The sequence below is a fragment of the Oncorhynchus kisutch genome, linkage group LG6, assembly GCF_002021735.2.
Source record: "Oncorhynchus kisutch isolate 150728-3 linkage group LG6, Okis_V2, whole genome shotgun sequence".
Taxonomy (NCBI): Eukaryota; Metazoa; Chordata; class Actinopteri; order Salmoniformes; family Salmonidae; genus Oncorhynchus; species Oncorhynchus kisutch.
In genome coordinates this window covers 11,113,814-11,131,098 of record NC_034179.2, presented here as the reverse complement: position 1 = coordinate 11,131,098, position 17,285 = coordinate 11,113,814, and the positions used below count along the sequence as shown (strand labels likewise).

General features: G+C 50.8%; 1 protein-coding gene across 1 annotated transcript in view; it reads right to left on the bottom strand.

Moving 5' to 3' along the window:
• Positions 1–17,285, bottom strand: part of ctif (CBP80/20-dependent translation initiation factor) — a 190,777-nt gene that overhangs the window by 28,420 nt on the left and 145,072 nt on the right. Inside the window, exon 11 of the mRNA XM_031825897.1 lies at positions 16,243–16,398. Within this exon, the coding sequence (XP_031681757.1) occupies positions 16,243–16,398 (156 nt within the window). The remainder of the gene's footprint in view (positions 1–16,242; positions 16,399–17,285) is intronic.

Genomic DNA, 17,285 nt, shown 5'->3' with positions numbered 1-17,285 from the left:
TGTGTCCTCCAGCCTGCTCCCAGTGTCCTCTAGGTCCTCTGCCTGCTCCCAGTGTCATCTGTGTCCTCCAGCCTGCTCCCAGTGTCCTCTAGGTCATCTGTGTCCTCCAGCCTGCTCCCAGTGTCCTCTAGGTCATCTGTGTCCTCCAGCCTGCTCCCAGTGTCCTCTAGGTCCTCTGTGTCCTCCAGCCTGCTCCCAGTGTCCTCTAGGTCCTCCAGCCTGCTCCCAGTGTCCTCTAGGTCCTCCAGCCTGCTCCCAGTGTCCTCTAGGTCCTCCAGCCTGCTCCCAGTGTCCTCTAGGTCATCCGTGTCCTCCAGCCTGCTCCCAGTGTCCTCTAGGTCCTCCAGCCTGCTCTCAGTGTCCACTAGGTGCTGTGTCCTCCAGCCTGCTCCCAGTGTCCTCAAGGTCACCTGTGTCCTCCAGCCTGCTCCCAGTGTCCTCTAGGTCATGTGTCCTCCAGCCTGCTCCCAGTGTCCTCTAGGTCATCTGTGTCCTCCAGCCTGCTCCCAGTGTCCTCTAGGTCATCTGTGTCCTCCAGCCTGCTCCCAGTGTCCTCTAGGTCCTCTGTGTCCTCCAGCCTGCTCCCAGTGTCCTCTAGGTCCTCTGTGTCCTCCAGCCTGCTCCCAGTGTCCTCTAGGTCCTCCAGCCTGCTCCCAGTGTCCTCTAGGTCATCTGTGTCCTCCAGCCTGCTCCCAATGTCCTCTAGGTCATCTGTGTCCTCCAGCCTGCTCCCAGTGTCCTCTAGGTCATCTGTGTCATCCTGCCTGCTCCCAGTGTCCTCTAGGTCATCTGTGTCCTCCAGCCTGCTCCCAATGTCCTCTAGGTCATCTGTGTCCTCCAGACTGCTCCCAGTGTCCTCTAGGTCCTCCAGCCTGCTCCCAGTGTCCTCTAGGTCATCTGTGTCCTCCAGCCTGCTCCCAGTCCCATTTACGTCCTCCAGCCTGCTCCCAGTGTCCTCTAGGTCATCTGTGTCCTCCAGCCTGCTCCCAGTCCCCTTTACGTCCCCCAGTCTGCTCCCGGTGTCTTCTAGGTCATCTGTGTCCTCCAAGCTACTCCCAGTCCCCTTTACGTCCTCCAGCCTGCTCCCAGTGTCCTCTAGGTCATCTGTGTCCTCCAGCCTGCTCCCAGTCCCATTTACGTCCTCCAGCCTGCTCCCAGTGTCCTCTAGGTCATCTGTGTCCTCCAGCCTGCTCCCAGTCCCCTTTACGTCCCCCAGTCTGCTCCCGGTGTCTTCTAGGTCATCTGTGTCCTCCAGCATGATCCCAGTGTCCTCTAGGTGCTCTGTGTCCTCCAGCCTGATCCCAGTGTCCTCTAGGTGCTCTGTGTCCTCCAGCCTGATCCCAGTGTCCTCTAGGTCCTCCAGCCTGCTCCCAATGTCCTCTAGGTCATCTGTGTCATCCTGCCTGCTCCCAGTGTCCTCTAGGTCATCTGTGTCCTCCAGCCTGCTCCCAATGTCCTCTAGGTCATCTGTGTCCTCCAGACTCCTCCCAGTGTCCTCTAGGTCCTCCAGCCTGCTCCCAGTGTCCTCTAGGTCATCTGTGTCCTCCAGCCTGCTCCCAGTGTCCTCTAGGTCATCTGTGTCCTCCAGGCTACTCCCAGTCCCCTTTACGTCCTCCAGCCTGCTCCCAGTGTCCTCTAGGTCATCTGTGTCCTCCAGCCTGCTCCCAGTCCAATTTACGTCCTCCAGCCTGCTCCCAGTGTCCTCTAGGTCATCTGTGTCCTCCAGCCTGATCCCAGTGTCCTCTAGGTCCTCCAGCCTGATCCCAGCATCCTCTAGGTGCTCTGTGTCCTCCAGCCTGATCCTAGCGTCCTCTAGGTGCTCTGTGTCCTCCAGCCTGATCCCAGTGTCCTCTAGGTCCTTCAGCCTGATCCCAGCGTCCTCTAGGTCCTCTGTCCTCCAGCCTGCTCCTTGTGTCCTCTAGGTCCTCCAGCCTGATCCCAGCATCCTCTAGGTGCTCTGTGTCCTCCAGCCTGATCCTAGCGTCCTCCAGGTGCTCTGTGTCCTCCAGCCTGATCCCAGTGTCCTCTAGGTCCTTCAGCCTGATCCCAGCGTCCTCTAGGTCCTCTGTCCTCCAGCCTGCTCCCAGTGTCCTCTAGGTCCTCCAGCCTGATCCCAGCGTCCTCTAGGTCCTCCAGCCTGATCCCAGCGTCCTCTAGGTCCTCCAGCCTGATCCCAGCGTCCTCTAGGTCCTCCAGCCTGATCCCAGCGTCCTCTAGATGCTCTGTCCTCCAGCCTGCTCCCAGTGTTCTCTAGGTCCTCCAGCCTGCTCCCAGTGTCCTCTAGGTCCTCCAGCCTGATCCCAGTGTCCTCTAGGTCCTCCAGCCTGATCCCAGCGTCCTCTAGGTGCGCTGTCCTCCAGCCTGCTCCCAGTGTTCTCTAGGTCCTCCAGCCTGCTCCCAGTGTCCTCTAGGTCCTCCAGCCTGATCCCAGTGTCCTCTAGGTCCTCCAGCCTGATCCCAGTGTCCTCTAGGTCCTCCAGCCTGATCCCAGCGTCCTCTAGGTGCGCTGTCCTCCAGCCTGCTCCCAGTGTTCTCTAGGTCCTCCAGCCTGATCCCAGTGTCCTCTAGGTCCTCCAGCCTGATCCCAGTGTCTCTCCGTGTAACCCAGTATAATGGTAATAATACAGAGTATAGGAATGTGAGAGGTGTGCCTGCCTGCCTCCCTCCCTGTCACTGTTTAACAGCCCTACAGTCTATGGAAGTGTTAGATTGCCTTGCTCCATGGGGAGTACCAGGCTGGCACATGCCAGTGGTGTGTGTGTGTGTGTGTGTGTGTGTGTGTGTGTGTGTGAGTGGGGGGGTATAAGCGGGGGTGGCAGGCTCCCTGTTGTGTGACCTTGTATGAACAGTAGAAGTGGGAGGTAGCCTACACCTCTACTCATCTCACGCTCCCACTCTCTCGCAGGCGTGTGCGAGTGACAGTCGCTGTAATGTCACTCCTCTGTAGAAAAGAGAGAAGCCTGACAGACTCGAGGTCGGCAACAGAAGGCTACTGTTTTTTATTTGCCCCCAAAATATTTGTAAAAAAATAATAATACTCTAAATTGTAATTTAAAAAAAATACTCAAATCAGCAGGAATTCAGCTAAAATGACTTTAGTTTAGGAAATCTGTTCCCAAATATTCCCCAAAAATAAAAAGAGACTCATGTAATCGTGTATCAATGTAATCAAGGTATAATGATTTTCCGGGCCCCTGACCCTCTCGCTCCAACAAAAATCATCCTGCAGCTGAATCTAGTTGCCTACACCTGGTCTAGAGGAAGACCACGGCTGTCACTGCAGACACCAGAGAGCCTGCTGAAGTGCAGCAAAATAGATAGACTACTCACTGGAACCCGGATGGATGGATGGGTGTGTGTGTGTGTGTGTGCAGTGCAGTGCATTGAGAAAGTATTCAGACCCAGTGACTTTTTCCACATGTTGTTACATTGCAGCCTCATTCTAAAAATAGATTCAATATTTTTTTTTCTGAATACCTTTTCAGAATGCACTGTATCTACACGAAAGGCTGGATATAGGATGTCACCATGGAAACCAGATAAACACATCTTGCATCACTGAGATACTGAGAGGGGGAGTACTCGCAGGGACATGTTACATACATGTTACTGTATCACTGGCTAGAAGTAGGAATACGGAGGAAAATTACTAGCCTGGAACCCAGATCTGTTTTGTACAGTCTTTCACAACACCTACGGTCAATTTGTTTGACATGACATCAACTAGAAGTTGGCTATACTGCAGAAACAGATCTGGGTCCAGGCTATGATAGGCTAAATGCTATACTGTCTTGGTGGCTTCTCTGGTAATTGATTTCATGCTTACCATTCATCTAAACCCTCCATGCTCCACTCACTGTTTTGAACACTTCTGCATTCTCTACTGGATAAAGCCCCAGTTTACTACCGCGTCTGTCTGCGGTCTCTGGTTCCTATGGAAACGGTCTGAGCCAATGTGACAGACCTCCTCCGCTGATGGAAATTGGAACTCTGAGGTGAGGCCGGTGTTACCGGAATCATAGTTTTTTTCCCCCCAATTACCCAGAGTACTATGCTGTGCTGTGGGATTGACGGACGGATGGGGGGGGGGTCTCTGAATAAGGATGCTTGGTTATCGTAGTGAATTACTGGTTGAGGATAAATCCACATAGCATGTGTGACACACCCAGTCAACGAGAGACAACCGAACCTGTTCCAATATCCACACTAGAAATGATTTCCGGCCTATAAGTGGTACTGCTAGAGTGGATATAAGAAGATATCCACCATTACAGATTGTAGATTAGATGGCTACATAGTTGAGCAGAGGTGGAATGTCCGTGGGTGTGTGTGTTTACACGGGACAAACCAATACCTTAAACGGTTTCTCCAGGTGGAGGTGTGTTAGTGTAGTGGTAGACAGGTGGAGGTGTGTTAGTGTAGTGGTAGACAGATGGAGGTAGACAGGTGGAGGTGTGTTAGTGTAGTGGTAGACAGGTGGAGGTGTGTTAGTGTAGAGGAAGACAGGTAGAGGTGTGTTAGTGTAGTGGTAGACAGGTGGAGGTGTGTTAGTGTAGTGGTAGACAGGTGGACGGTGTGTTAGTGTAGTGGTCGACGGGTGGAGGTGTGTTCGTGGTAGACAGGTAGAGGTGTGTCAGTGTAGTGGTAGACGGGTGAGGTGTGTCAGTGTAGTGGTAGACAGGTGGAGGTGTGTCAGTGTAGTGGTAGACAGGTGGAGATGTGTCAGTGTAGTGGTAGACGGGTGGAGGTGTGTTAGTGTAGTGGTAGACGGGTGGAGGTGTGTTAGTGTAGTGGTAGACGGGTGGAGGTGTGTTAGTGTAGTGGTAGACGGGTGGAGGTGTGTTAGTGTAGTGGTAGACGGGTGGAGGTGTGTTAGTGTAGTGGTAGACGGGTGGAGGTGTGTTAGTGTAGTGGTAGACGGGTGGAGGTGTGTTAGTGTAGTGGTAGACGGGTGGAGGTGTGTTAGTGTAAGTGGTAGACGGGTGGAGGTGTGTTAGTGTAGTGGTAGACGGGTGGAGGTGTGTTAGTGGTAGTGGGTAAACCGGGTGGAGGTGTGTTAAGTGTAGTGGTAGACGGGTGGAGGTGTGTTAGTGTAGTGGTAGACGGGTGGAGGTGTGTTAGTGTAGTGGTAGACGGGTGGAGGTGTGTTAGTGTAGTGGTAGACGGGTGGAGGTGTGTTAGTGTAGTGGTAGAACGGGTGGAGGTGTGTTAGTGTAGTGGTAGACGGGTGGAGGTGTGTTAGTGTAGTGGTAGACGGTGGAGGTGTGTTAGTGTAGTGGTAGACCAAGTGGATGGTGTGTTAGTGTAGTGGTAGACAGGTGGAGATGTGTTAGTGTAGTGGTAGACAGGGGGAGGTAGACAGGTGGAGATGTGTTAGTGTAGTGGTAGACAGGGGGAGGTAGACAGGTGGCAGGTGTGTTTAGTGTAGTGGTAGACAGGTGGAGATGTGTTAGTGTAGTGGTAGACTGGTGGAGATGTGTTAGTGTAGTGGTAGACAGGTGGAGATGTGTTAGTGTAGTGGTAGACAGGTGGAGGTGCGTTAGTGTAGTGGTAGACAGGTGGAGGTGTGTTAGTGTAGTGGTAGACGGATGGAGGTGTGTTAGTGTAGTGGTAGACGGGTGGAGGTGTGTTAGTGTAGTGGTAGACAAGTGGAGGTGTGTTAGTGTAGTGGTAGACGGGTGGAGGTGTGTTAGTGTAGTGGTAGACAGGTGGAGGTGTGTTAGTGTAGTGGTAGACAGGTGGAGATGTGTAGTGTAGTGGTAGACGGGTGGAGGTGTGTTAGTGTAGTGGTAGACGGGTGGAGGTGTGTTAGTGTAGTGGTAGACAGGGGGAGGTGTGTTACGTGTAGTGGTAGACCAGGTGGAGGTGTGTTCGTGGTAGACAGGTGGAGGTGTGTTAGTGTAGTGGTAGACAGGGGGAGGTAGACAGGTGGAGGTGTGTTAGTGTAGTGGTAGACAGGTGGAGATGTGTTAGTGTAGTGGTAGACAGGTGGAGGTGTGTTAGTGTAGTGGTAGACAGGTGGAGGTGTGTTAGTGTAGTGGTAGACAGGTGGAGGTGTGTTAGTGTAGTGGTAGACGGGTGGAGGTGTGTTAGTGTAGTGGTAGACAGGGTGGAGGTGTGTTAGTGTAGTGGTAGACAGGTGGAGGTGTGTTCGTGGTAGACAGGTGGAGGTGGTGTTAGTGTAGTGGTAGACAGGTGGAGATGTGTTAGTGTAGTGGTAGACAGGTGAGATGTGTTAGTGTAGTGGTAGACAGGTGGAGATGTGTTAGTGTAGTGGTAGACAGGTGGAGATGTGTTAGTGTAGTGGTAGACAGGTGGAGATGTGTTAGTGTAGTGGTAGACAGGTGGAGATGTGTTTAGTGTAGTGGTAGACAGGGGGAGGTAGACAGGTGGAGGTGTGTTAGTGTAGTGGTAGACAGGTGGAGATGTGTTAGTGTAGTGGTAGACAGGTGGAGATGTGTTAGTGTAGTGGTAGACAGGTGGAGATGTGTTAGTGTAGTGGTAGACAGGTGGAGATGTGTTAGTGTAGTGGTAGACAGGTGGAGATGTGTTAGTGTAGTGGTAGACAGGTGGAGATGTGTTAGTGTAGTGGTAGACAGGTGGAGATGTGTTAGTGTAGTGGTAGACAGGTGGAGATGTGTTAGTGTAGTGGTAGACAGGGGGAGGTAGACAGGTGGAGGTGTGTTAGTGTAGTGGTAGACAGGTGGAGATGTGTTAGTGTAGTGGTAGACAGGTGGAGATGTGTTAGTGTAGTGGTAGACAGGTGGAGATGTGTTAGTGTAGTGGTAGACAGGTGGAGATGTGTTAGTGTAGTGGTAGACAGGTGGAGATGTGTTAGTGTAGTGGTAGACAGGTGGAGATGTGTTAGTGTAGTGGTAGACAGGTGGAGATGTGTTAGTGTAGTGGTAGACAGGTGGAGGTGTGTTAGTGTAGTGGTAGACGGGTGGAGGTGTGTTAGTGTAGTGGTAGACGGGTGGAGGTGTGTTAGTGTAGTGGTAGACGGGTGGAGGTGTGTTAGTGTAGTGGTAGACGGGTGGAGGTGTGTTAGTGTAGTGGTAGACTGGTGGAGGTGTGTTAGTGTAGTGGTAGACGGGTGGAGGTGTGTTAGTGTAGTGGTAGACGGGTGGAGGTGTGTTAGTGTAGTGGTAGACGGGTGGAGGTGTGTTAGTGTAGTGGTAGACGGGTGGAGGTGTGTTAGTGTAGTGGTAGACAAGTGGAGGTGTGTTAGTGTAGTGGTAGACAAGTGGAGGTGTGTTAGTGTAGTGGTAGACAGGTGGAGATGTGTTAGTGTAGTGGTAGCCAGGGGGAGGTAGACAGGTTGGAGATGTGTTAGTGTAGTGGTAGACAGGGGGAGGTAGACAGGTGGAGGTGTGTTAGTGTAGTGGTAGACAGGTGGAGATGTGTTAGTGTAGTGGTAGACAGGTGGAGGATGTGTTAGTGTAGTGGTAGACAGGTGGAGGTGCGTTAGTGTAGTGGTAGACAGGTGGAGGTGCGTTAGTGTAGTGGTAGACGGGTGGAGGTGTGTTAGTGTAGTGGTAGACGGGTGGAGGTGTGTTAGTGTAGTGGTAGACGGGTGGAGGTGTGTTAGTGTAGTGGTAGACGGGTGGAGGTGTGTTAGTGTAGTGGTAGACGGGTGGAGGTGTGTTAGTGTAGTGGTAGACGGGTGGAGGTGTGTTAGTGTAGTGGTAGACGGGGGGGGTGGGTTAGTGTAGTGGTAGACGGGTGGAGGTGTGTTAGTGTAGTGGTAGACGGGTGGAGGTGTGTTAGTGTAGTGGTAGACGGGTGGAGGTGTGTTAGTGTAGTGGTAGACGGGTGGAGGTGTGTTAGTGTAGTGGTAGACGGGTGGAGGTGTGTTAGTGTAGTGGTAGACAAGTGGAGGGTGTGTTAGTGTAGTGGTAGACAGGTGGAGATGTGTTAGTGTAGTGGTAGACAGGGGGAGGTAGACAGGTGGAGATGTGTTAGTGTAGTGGTAGACAGGGGGAGGTAGACAGGTGGAGGTGTGTTAGTGTAGTGGTAGACAGGTGGAGATGTGTTAGTGTAGTGGTAGACTGGTGGAGATGTGTTTAGTGTAGTGGTAGACAGGTGGAGATGTGTTAGTGTAGTGGTAGACAGGTGGAGGTGCGTTAGTGTAGTGGTAGACAGGTGGAGGTGTGTTAGTGTAGTGGTAGACGGATGGAGGTGTGTTAGTGTAGTGGTAGACGGGTGGAGGTGTGTTAGTGTAGTGGTAGACAAGTGGAGGTGTGTTAGTGTAGTGGTAGACGGGTGGAGGTGTGTTAGTGTAGTGGTAGACAGGTGGAGGTGTGTTAGTGTAGTGGTAGACAGGTGGAGATGTGTTAGTGTAGTGGTAGACGGGTGGAGGTGTGTTAGTGTAGTGGTAGACGGGTGGAGGTGTGTTAGTGTAGTGGTAGACAGGGGGAGGTGTGTTAGTGTAGTGGTAGACAGGTGGAGGTGTGTTCGTGGTAGACAGGTGGAGGTGTGTTAGTGTAGTGGTAGACAGGGGGAGGTAGACAGGTGGAGGTGTGTTAGTGTAGTGGTAGACAGGTGGAGATGTGTTAGTGTAGTGGTAGAACAGGTGGAGATGTGTTAGTGTAGTGGTAGACAGGTGGAGGTGTGTTAGTGTAGTGGTAGACGGGTGGAGGTGTGGTTAGTGTAGTGGTAGACGGGTGGAGGTGTGTTAGTGTAGTGGTAGACGGGTGGAGGTGTGTTAGTGTAGTGGTAGACGGGTGGAGGTGTGTTAGTGTAGTGGTAGACGGGTGGAGGTGTGTTAGTGTAGTGGTAGACCGGGTGGAGGTGTGTTAGTGTAGTGGTAGACGGGTGGAGGTGTGTTAGTGGTAGTGGTAGACGGGTGGAGGTGTGTTAGTGTAGTGGTAGACGGGTGGAGGTGTGTTAGTGTAGTGGTAGACGGGTGGAGGTGTGTTAGTGTAGTGGTAGACGGGTGGAGGTGTGTTAGTGTAGTGGTAGACAAGTGGAGGTGTGTTAGTGTAGTGGGTAGACAGGTGGAGATGTGTTAGTGTAGTGGTAGACAGGGGGAGGTAGACAGGTGGAGATGTGTTAGTGTAGTGGTAGACAGGGGGAGGTAGACAGGTGGAGGTGTGTTAGTGTAGTGGTAGACAGGTGGAGATGTGTTAGTGTAGTGGTAGACTGGTGGAGATGTGTTAGTGTAGTGGTAGACAGGTGGAGATGTGTTAGTGTAGTGGTAGACAGGTGGAGGTGCGTTAGTGTAGTGGTAGACAGGTGGAGGTGTGTTAGTGTAGTGGTAGACGGATGGAGGTGTGTTAGTGTAGTGGTAGACGGGTGGAGGTGTGTTAGTGTAGTGGTAGACAAGTGGAGGTGTGTTAGTGTAGTGGTAGACGGGTGGAGGTGTGTTAGTGTAGTGGTAGACAGGTGGAGGTGTGTTAGTGTAGTGGTAGACAGGTGGAGATGTGTTAGTGTAGTGGTAGACGGGTGGAGGTGTGTTAGTGTAGTGGTAGACGGGTGGAGGTGTGTTAGTGTAGTGGTAGACAGGGGGAGGTGTGTTAGTGTAGTGGTAGAACAGGTGGAGGTGTGTTCGTGGTAGACAGGTGGAGGTGTGTTAGTGTAGTGGTAGACAGGGGGAGGTAGACAGGTGGAGGTGTGTTAGTGTAGTGGTAGACAGGTGGAGATGTGTTAGTGTAGTGGTAGACAGGTGGAGGTGTGTTAGTGTAGTGGTAGACAGGTGGAGGTGTGTTAGTGGTAGTGGTAGACAGGTGGAGGTGTGTTAGTGTAGTGGTAGACGGGTGGAGGTGTGTTAGTGTAGTGGTAGACGGGGTGGAGGTGTGTTAGTGTAGTGGTAGACAGGTGGAGGTGTGTTCGTGGTAGACAGGTGGAGGTGTGTTAGTGTAGTGGTAGACAGGTGGAGATGTGTTAGTGTAGTGGTAACAGGTGGAGATGTGTTAGTGTAGTGGTAGACAGGTGGAGATGTGTTAGTGTAGTGGTAGACAGGTTGGAGATGTGTTTAGTGTAGTGGTAGACAGGTGGAGATGTGTTAGTGTAGTGGGTAGACAGGTGGAGATGTGTTTAGGTGTAGTGGTAACCAGGGGGAGGTAGACAGGTGGAGTGTGTTAGTGTAGTGGTAGACAGGTGGAGATGTGTTAGTGTAGTGGTAGACAGGTGGAGATGTGTTTAGTGTAGTGGTAGACAGGTGGAGATGTGTTAGTGTCGTGGTAGACAGGTTGGAGATGTCGTTAAGTGGTAGACAGGTGGAGATGTGTTAGTGTAGTGGTAGACAGGTGGAGATGTGTTAGTGTAGTGGTAGACAGGTGGAGATGTGTTAGTGTAGTGGTAGACAGGGGAGATGTGTTAGTGTAGTTGTAGACAGGGGGAGGTAGACAGGTGGAGGTGTGTTAGTGTAGTGGTAGACAGGTGGAGATGTGTTAGTGTAGTGGTAGACAGGTGGAAGATGTGTTAGTGTAGTGGTAGACAGGTGGAATGTGTTAGTGTAGTGGTAGACAGGTGGAGATGTGTTAGTGGTAGTGGTAGACAGGTGGAGATGTGTTAGTGTAGTGGTAGACAGGATGGAGATGTGTTAGTGTAGTGGTAGACAGGTGGAGATGTGTTAGTGGTAGTGGTAGACAGGTGGAGGTGTGTTAGTGTAGTGGTAGACGGGTGGAGGTGTGTTAGTGTAGTGGTAGACGGGTGGAGTGGTGTTGTGTAGTGGTAGTGGGAGGTTTGTTTAGTGTTAGTGTAGTGGTAGACCGGGTGGAGGTGTGTTAGTGTAGTGGTAGACGGGTGGAGGTGTGTTAGTGTAGTGGTAGACGGGTGGAGGTGTGTTAGTGGTAGTGGTAGACGGGTGGAGGTGTGTTAGTGTAGTGGTAACGGTGGAGGTGTGTTAGTGTAGTGGTAGACGGGTGGAGGTGTGTTAGTGTAGTGGTAGACTGGTGTGAGGTGTGTTAGTGTAGTGGTAGACAAGTGGAGGTGTGTTAGTGTAGTGGTAGACAAGTGGAGGTGTGTTAGTGTAGTGTAGACAGGTGGAGATGTGTTAGTGTAGTGGTAGACAGGGGGAGGTAGACAGGTGGAGATGTGTTAGTGTAGTGGTAGCAGGGGAGTGTAGACAGGTGGAGGTGTGCTTAGTGTAGTGGTAGACAGGTGGAGATGTGTTAGTGTAGTGGTAGACAGGTGGAGATGTGTTAGTGTAGTGGTAGACAGGTGGAAGGTGCGGTTAGTGTAGTGGTAGACAGGTGGAGGTGCGTTAGTGTAGTGGTAGACGGGTGGAGGTGTGTTAGTGTAGTGGTAGACGGGTGGAGGTGTGGTTAGTGTAGTGGTAGACGGGTGGAGGTGTGTTAGTGTAGTGGTAGACGGGTGGAGGTGTGTTAGTGTAGTGGTAGACGGGTGGAGGTGTGTAGTGTAGGGGTAGACCGTGTGAGGTGTTTTAGTGTAGTGGTAGACGGGTGGAGGTGTGTTAGTGTAGTGGTAGACGGGTGGAGGTGTGTTAGTGTAGTGGTAGACGGGTGGAGGTGTGGTGTTAGTGGTAAGGGGAGACGGGTGGAGGTGTTGTTAGTGGTAGTGGTATACGGGTGGAGGTGTGTTAGTGTAGTGGTAGACGGGTGGAGGTGTGTTAGTGTAGTGGGTAGACAAGTGGAGGTGTGTTAGTGTAGTGGTAACAGGTGAGATGTGTTAGTGTAGTGGTAGACAGGGGGAGGTAGACAGGTGGAGATGTGTTAGTGTAGTGGTAGACAGGGGGAGGTAGACAGGTGGAGGTGTGTTAGTGTAGTGGTAGACAGGTGGAGATGTGTTAGTGTAGTGGTAGACTGGTGGAGATGTGTTAGTGTAGTGGTAGACAGGTGGAGATGTGTTAGTGTAGTGGTAGACAGGTGGAGGTGCGTTAGTGTAGTGGTAGACAGGTGGAGGTGTGTTAGTGTAGTGGTAGACGGATGGAGGTGTGTTAGTGTAGTGGTAGACGGGTGGAGGTGTGTTAGTGTAGTGGTAGACAAGTGGAGGTGTGTTAGTGTAGTGGTAGACGGGTGGAGGTGTGTTAGTGTAGTGGTAGACAGGTGGAGGTGTGTTAGTGTAGTGGTAGACAGGTGGAGATGTGTTAGTGTAGTGGTAGACGGGTGGAGGTGTGTTAGTGTAGTGGTAGACGGGTGGAGGTGTGTTAGTGTAGTGGTAGACAGGGGGAGGTGTGTTTAGTGTAGTGGTAGACAGGTGGAGGTGTGTTCGTGGTAGACAGGTGGAGGTGTGGTTAGTGTAGTGGTAGACAGGGGGAGGTAGACAGGTGGAGGTGTGTTAGTGTAGTGGTAGACAGGTGGAGATGTGTTAGTGTAGTGGGTAGACAGGTGGAGGTGTGTTAGTGTAGTGGTAGACAGGTGGAGGTGTGTTAGTGTAGTGGTAGACAGGTGGAGGTGTGTTAGTGTAGTGGTAGACGGGTGGAGGTGTGTTAGTGTAGTGGTAGACGGGTGGAGGTGTGTTAGTGTAGTGGTAGACAGGTGGAGGTTGTGTTCGTGGTAGACAGGTGGAGGTGTTAGTGTAGTGGTAGACAGGTGGAGATGTGTTAGTGTAGTGGTAGACAGGTGGAGATGTGTTAGTGTAGTGGTAGACAGGTGGAGATGTGTTAGTGTAGTGGTAGACAGGTGGAGATGTGTTAGTGTAGTGGTAGACAGGTGGAGATGTGTTAGTGTAGTGGTAGACAGGTGGAGATGTGTTAGTGTAGTGGTAGACAGGGGGAGGTAGACAGGTGGAGGTGTGTTAGTGTAGTGGTAGACAGGTGGAGATGTGTTAGTGTAGTGGTAGACAGGTGGAGATGTGTTAGTGTAGTGGTAGACAGGTGGAGATGTGTTAGTGTAGTGGTAGACAGGTGGAGATGTGTTAGTGTAGTGGTAGACAGGTGGAGATGTGTTAGTGTAGTGGTAGACAGGTGGAGATGTGTTAGTGTAGTGGTAGACAGGTGGAGATGTGTTAGTGTAGTGGTAGACAGGTGGAGATGTGTTAGTGTAGTGGTAGACAGGGGGAGGTAGACAGGTGGAGGTGTGTTAGTGTAGTGGTAGACAGGTGGAGATGTGTTAGTGTAGTGGTAGACAGGTGGAGATGTGTTAGTGTAGTGGTAGACAGGTGGAGATGTGTTAGTGTAGTGGTAGACAGGTGGAGATGTGTTAGTGTAGTGGTAGACAGGTGGAGATGTGTTAGTGTAGTGGTAGACAGGTGGAGATGTGTTAGTGTAGTGGTAGACAGGTGGAGATGTGTTAGTGTAGTGGTAGACAGGTGGAGGTGTGTTAGTGTAGTGGTAGACGGGTGGAGGTGTGTTAGTGTAGTGGTAGAACGGGTGGAGGTGTGTTAGTGTAGTGGTAGACGGGTGGAGGTGTGTTAGTGTAGTGGTAGACGGGTGGAGGTGTGTTAGTGTAGTGGTAGACTGGTGGAGGTGTGTTAGTGTAGTGGTAGACGGGTGGAGGTGTGTTAGTGTAGTGGTAGACGGGTGGAGGTGTGTTAGTGTAGTGGTAGACGGGTGGAGGTGTGTTAGTGTAGTGGTAGACGGGTGGAGGTGTGTTAGTGTAGTGGTAGACAAGTGGAGGTGTGTTAGTGTAGTGGTAGACAAGTGGAGGTGTGTTAGTGTAGTGGTAGACAGGTGGAGATGTGTTAGTGTAGTGGTAGACAGGTGGAGATGTGTTAGTGTAGTGGTAGACAGGGGGAGGTAGACAGGTGGAGGTGTGTTAGTGTAGTGGTAGACAGGTGGAGATGTGTTAGTGTAGTGGTAGAACAGGTGGAGATGTGTTAGTGTAGTGTAGACAGGTGGAGGTGCGTTAGTGTAGTGGTAGACAGGTGGAGGTGCGTTAGTGTAGTGGTAGACAGGTGGAGGTGCGTTAGTGTAGTGGTAGACGGATGGAGGTGTGTTAGTGTAGTGGTAGAACGGGTTGAGGTGTGTTAGTGTAGTGGTAGACAAGTGGAGGTGTGTTAGTGTAGTGGTAGACGGGTGGAGGTGTGTTAGTGTAGTGGTAGACAGGTGGAGGTGTGTTAGTGTAGTGGTAGACAGGTGGAGATGTGTTAGTGTAGTGGTAGACAGGGGGAGGTAGACAGGTGGAGGTGTGTTAGTGTAGTGGTAGACAGGTGGAGATGTGTTAGTGTAGTGGTAGACAGGTGGAGGTGCGTTAGTGTAGTGGTAGACAGGTGGAGGTGCGTTAGTGTAGTGGTAGACGGATGGAGGTGTGTTAGTGTAGTGGTAGACGGGTGGAGGTGTGTTAGTGTAGTGGTAGACAGGGGGAGGTGTGTTAGTGTAGTGGTAGACAGGTGGAGGTGTGTTCGTGGTAGACAGGTGGAGGTGTGTTAGTGTAGTGGTAGACGGGTGGAGGTGTGTTAGTGTAGTGGTAGACGGGTGGAGGTGTGTTAGTGTAGTGGTAGACGGGTGGTGGTGTGTTAGTGTAGTGGTAGACGGGTGGAGGTGTGTTAGTGTAGTGGTAGACAGGTGGAGGTGTGTTAGTGTAGTGGTAGACAGGTGGAGGTAGACAGGTGGAGGTGTGTTAGTGTAGTGGTAGACAGGTGGAGATGTGTTAGTGTAGTGGTAGACAGGTGGAGGTGTGTTAGTGTAGTGGTAGACAGGTGGAGGTGTGTTAGTGTAGTGGTAGACAGGTGGAGGTGTGTTAGTGTAGTGGTAGACGGGTGGAGGTGTGTTAGTGTAGTGGTAGACGGGTGGAGGTGTGTTAGTGTAGTGGTAGACAGGTGGAGGTGTGTTCGTGGTAGACAGGTGGAGGTGTGTTAGTGTAGTGGTAGACAGGTGGAGATGTGTTAGTGTAGTGGTAGACAGGTGGAGATGTGTTAGTGTAGTGGTAGACAGGTGGAGATGTGTTAGTGTAGTGGTAGACAGGTGGAGATGTGTTAGTGTAGTGGTAGACAGGTGGAGATGTGTTAGTGTAGTGGTAGACAGGTGGAGATGTGTTAGTGTAGTGGTAGACAGGGGGAGGTAGACAGGTGGAGGTGTGTTAGTGTAGTGGTAGACAGGTGGAGATGTGTTAGTGTAGTGGTAGACAGGTGGAGATGTGTTAGTGTAGTGGTAGAACAGGTGGAGATGTGTTAGTGTAGTGGTAGACAGGTGGGGATGTGTTTAGTGTAGTGGTAGACAGGTGGAGATGTGTTAGTGTAGTGGTAGACAGGTGGAGATGTGTTAGTGTAGTGGTAGACAGGTGGAGATGTGTTAGTGTAGTGGTAGACAGGTGGAGATGTGTTAGTGTAGTGGTAGACAGGGGGAGGTAGACAGGTGGAGGTGTGTTAGTGTAGTGGTAGACAGGTGGAGATGTGTTAGTGAGTGGTAGACAGGTGAGATGTGTTAGTGTAGTGGTAGACAGGTTGGAGATGTGTTAGTGTAGTGGTAGACAGGTGGAGATGTGGTTAGTGTAGTGGTAGACAGGTGGAGGTGCGTTAGTGTAGTGGTAGACAGGTGGAGGTGCGTTAGTGTAGTGGTAGACAGGTGGAGGTGCGTTAGTGTAGTGGTAGACGGATGGAGGTGTGTTAGTGTAGTGGTAGACGGGTGGAGGTGTGTTAGTGTAGTGGTAGACAAGTGGAGGTGTGTTAGTGTAGTGGTAGACGGGTGGAGGTGTGTTAGTGTAGTGGTAGACAGGTGGAGGTGTGTTAGTGTAGTGGTAGACAGGTGGAGATGTGTTAGTGTAGTGGTAGACAGGGGGAGGTAGACAGGTGGAGGTGTGTTAGTGTAGTGGTAGACAGGTGGAGATGTGTTAGTGTAGTGGTAGACAGGTGGAGGTGCGTTAGTGTAGTGGTAGACAGGTGGAGGTGCGTTAGTGTAGTGGTAGACGGATGGAGGTGTGTTAGTGTAGTGGTAGACGGGTGGAGGTGTGTTAGTGTAGTGGTAGACAGGGGGAGGTGTGTTAGTGTAGTGGTAGACAGGTGGAGGTGTGTTCGTGGTAGACAGGTGGAGGTGTGTTAGTGTAGTGGTAGACGGGTGGAGGTGTGTTAGTGTAGTGGTAGACGGGTGGAGGTGTGTTAGTGTAGTGGTAGACGGGTGGTGGTGTGTTAGTGTAGTGGTAGACGGGTGGAGGTGTGTTAGTGTAGTGGTAGACAGGTGGAGGTGTGTTAGTGTAGTGGTAGACAGGTGGAGGTAGACAGGTGGAGGTGTGTTAGTGTAGTGGTAGAGACGGGTGGAGGTGTGTTAGTGTAGTGGTAGACGGGTGGAGGTGTGTTAGTGTAGTGGGTAGACAGGTGGAGGTGTGTTAGTGTAGTGGTAGACGGGTGGAGGTGTGTTAGTGTAGTGGTAGACGGGTGGAGGTGTGTAGGGAACAGGGGACTCACCTCTCGGAGACAGGTGTATATAGGACAGACCAACACCCTAAACGGTTCTCCAGCGCTGGACCTCATGGTTCCAAAAACCTCACACAGGAAGGTGATGAATCCCAACCAAAGCTCCACGTCAGACGCCTGCAGCTCCACCCGACGAGAGAAGTCCTTCTGCAGAGGACAGAGAGAGGGGTGAATAACATATTAGCATAATGTAAAATCAGGTTCTCCTCAGACCGATTATTGAATTTAAAAAAATGTATTTGTAATAATGACAATTACAACAATACTGAATGATACTTATTTTAACTTAATATAATACATCAATAAAATCAATTTAGCCTCAAATAAATAATGAAACATGTTCAATTTGGTTTAAATAATGCAAAAACAAAGTGTTGGAGAAGTAAAAGTGCAATATGTGCCATGTAAAAAAGCTAACGTTTGAGTTCCTTGCTCAGACCATGAGAATATATGAAAATTGGTGGTTCCTTTTAACATGAGTCTTCAATATTCCCAGGTAAGAAGGTTTAGGTTGTAGTTATTATAGGAATTATAGGACTATTTCTCCCTATATACCATTTGTATTTCAAATACCTTTGACTATTGGATATTCTTATAGGCACTTTAGTATTGCCAGTGTAACAGAAAAAGCTTCCATCCCTCTCCTCGCCCCTACCTGGGCTCGAACCAGGAACACATCGACAACAGCCACACTCGAAGCAGCGTTACACATCGCTCCACAAAAGCCACGGCCCTTGCAGAGCAAGGGGAATAACGACTCAATGTCTCAGGGCGAGTGACGTTTGAACAAAAGTGCACAAAAGTGCTGTTTGAATGAATGCTTACGAGCCTGTTGCTGCTCAGTCAGACTGCTCTGTCAAATCATAGACTTAATTATAACATAACAACACACAGAAATACGCGCCTTTGGTCATTAATATGGTCGAATCCGGAAAGTATCATTTTGAAAACAAAACGTTTATTATTTCAGTGAAATACGGAACCGTTGGTAATTTATCTAACGGGTGGCATCCCCAAGTCTAAATATTCTTGTT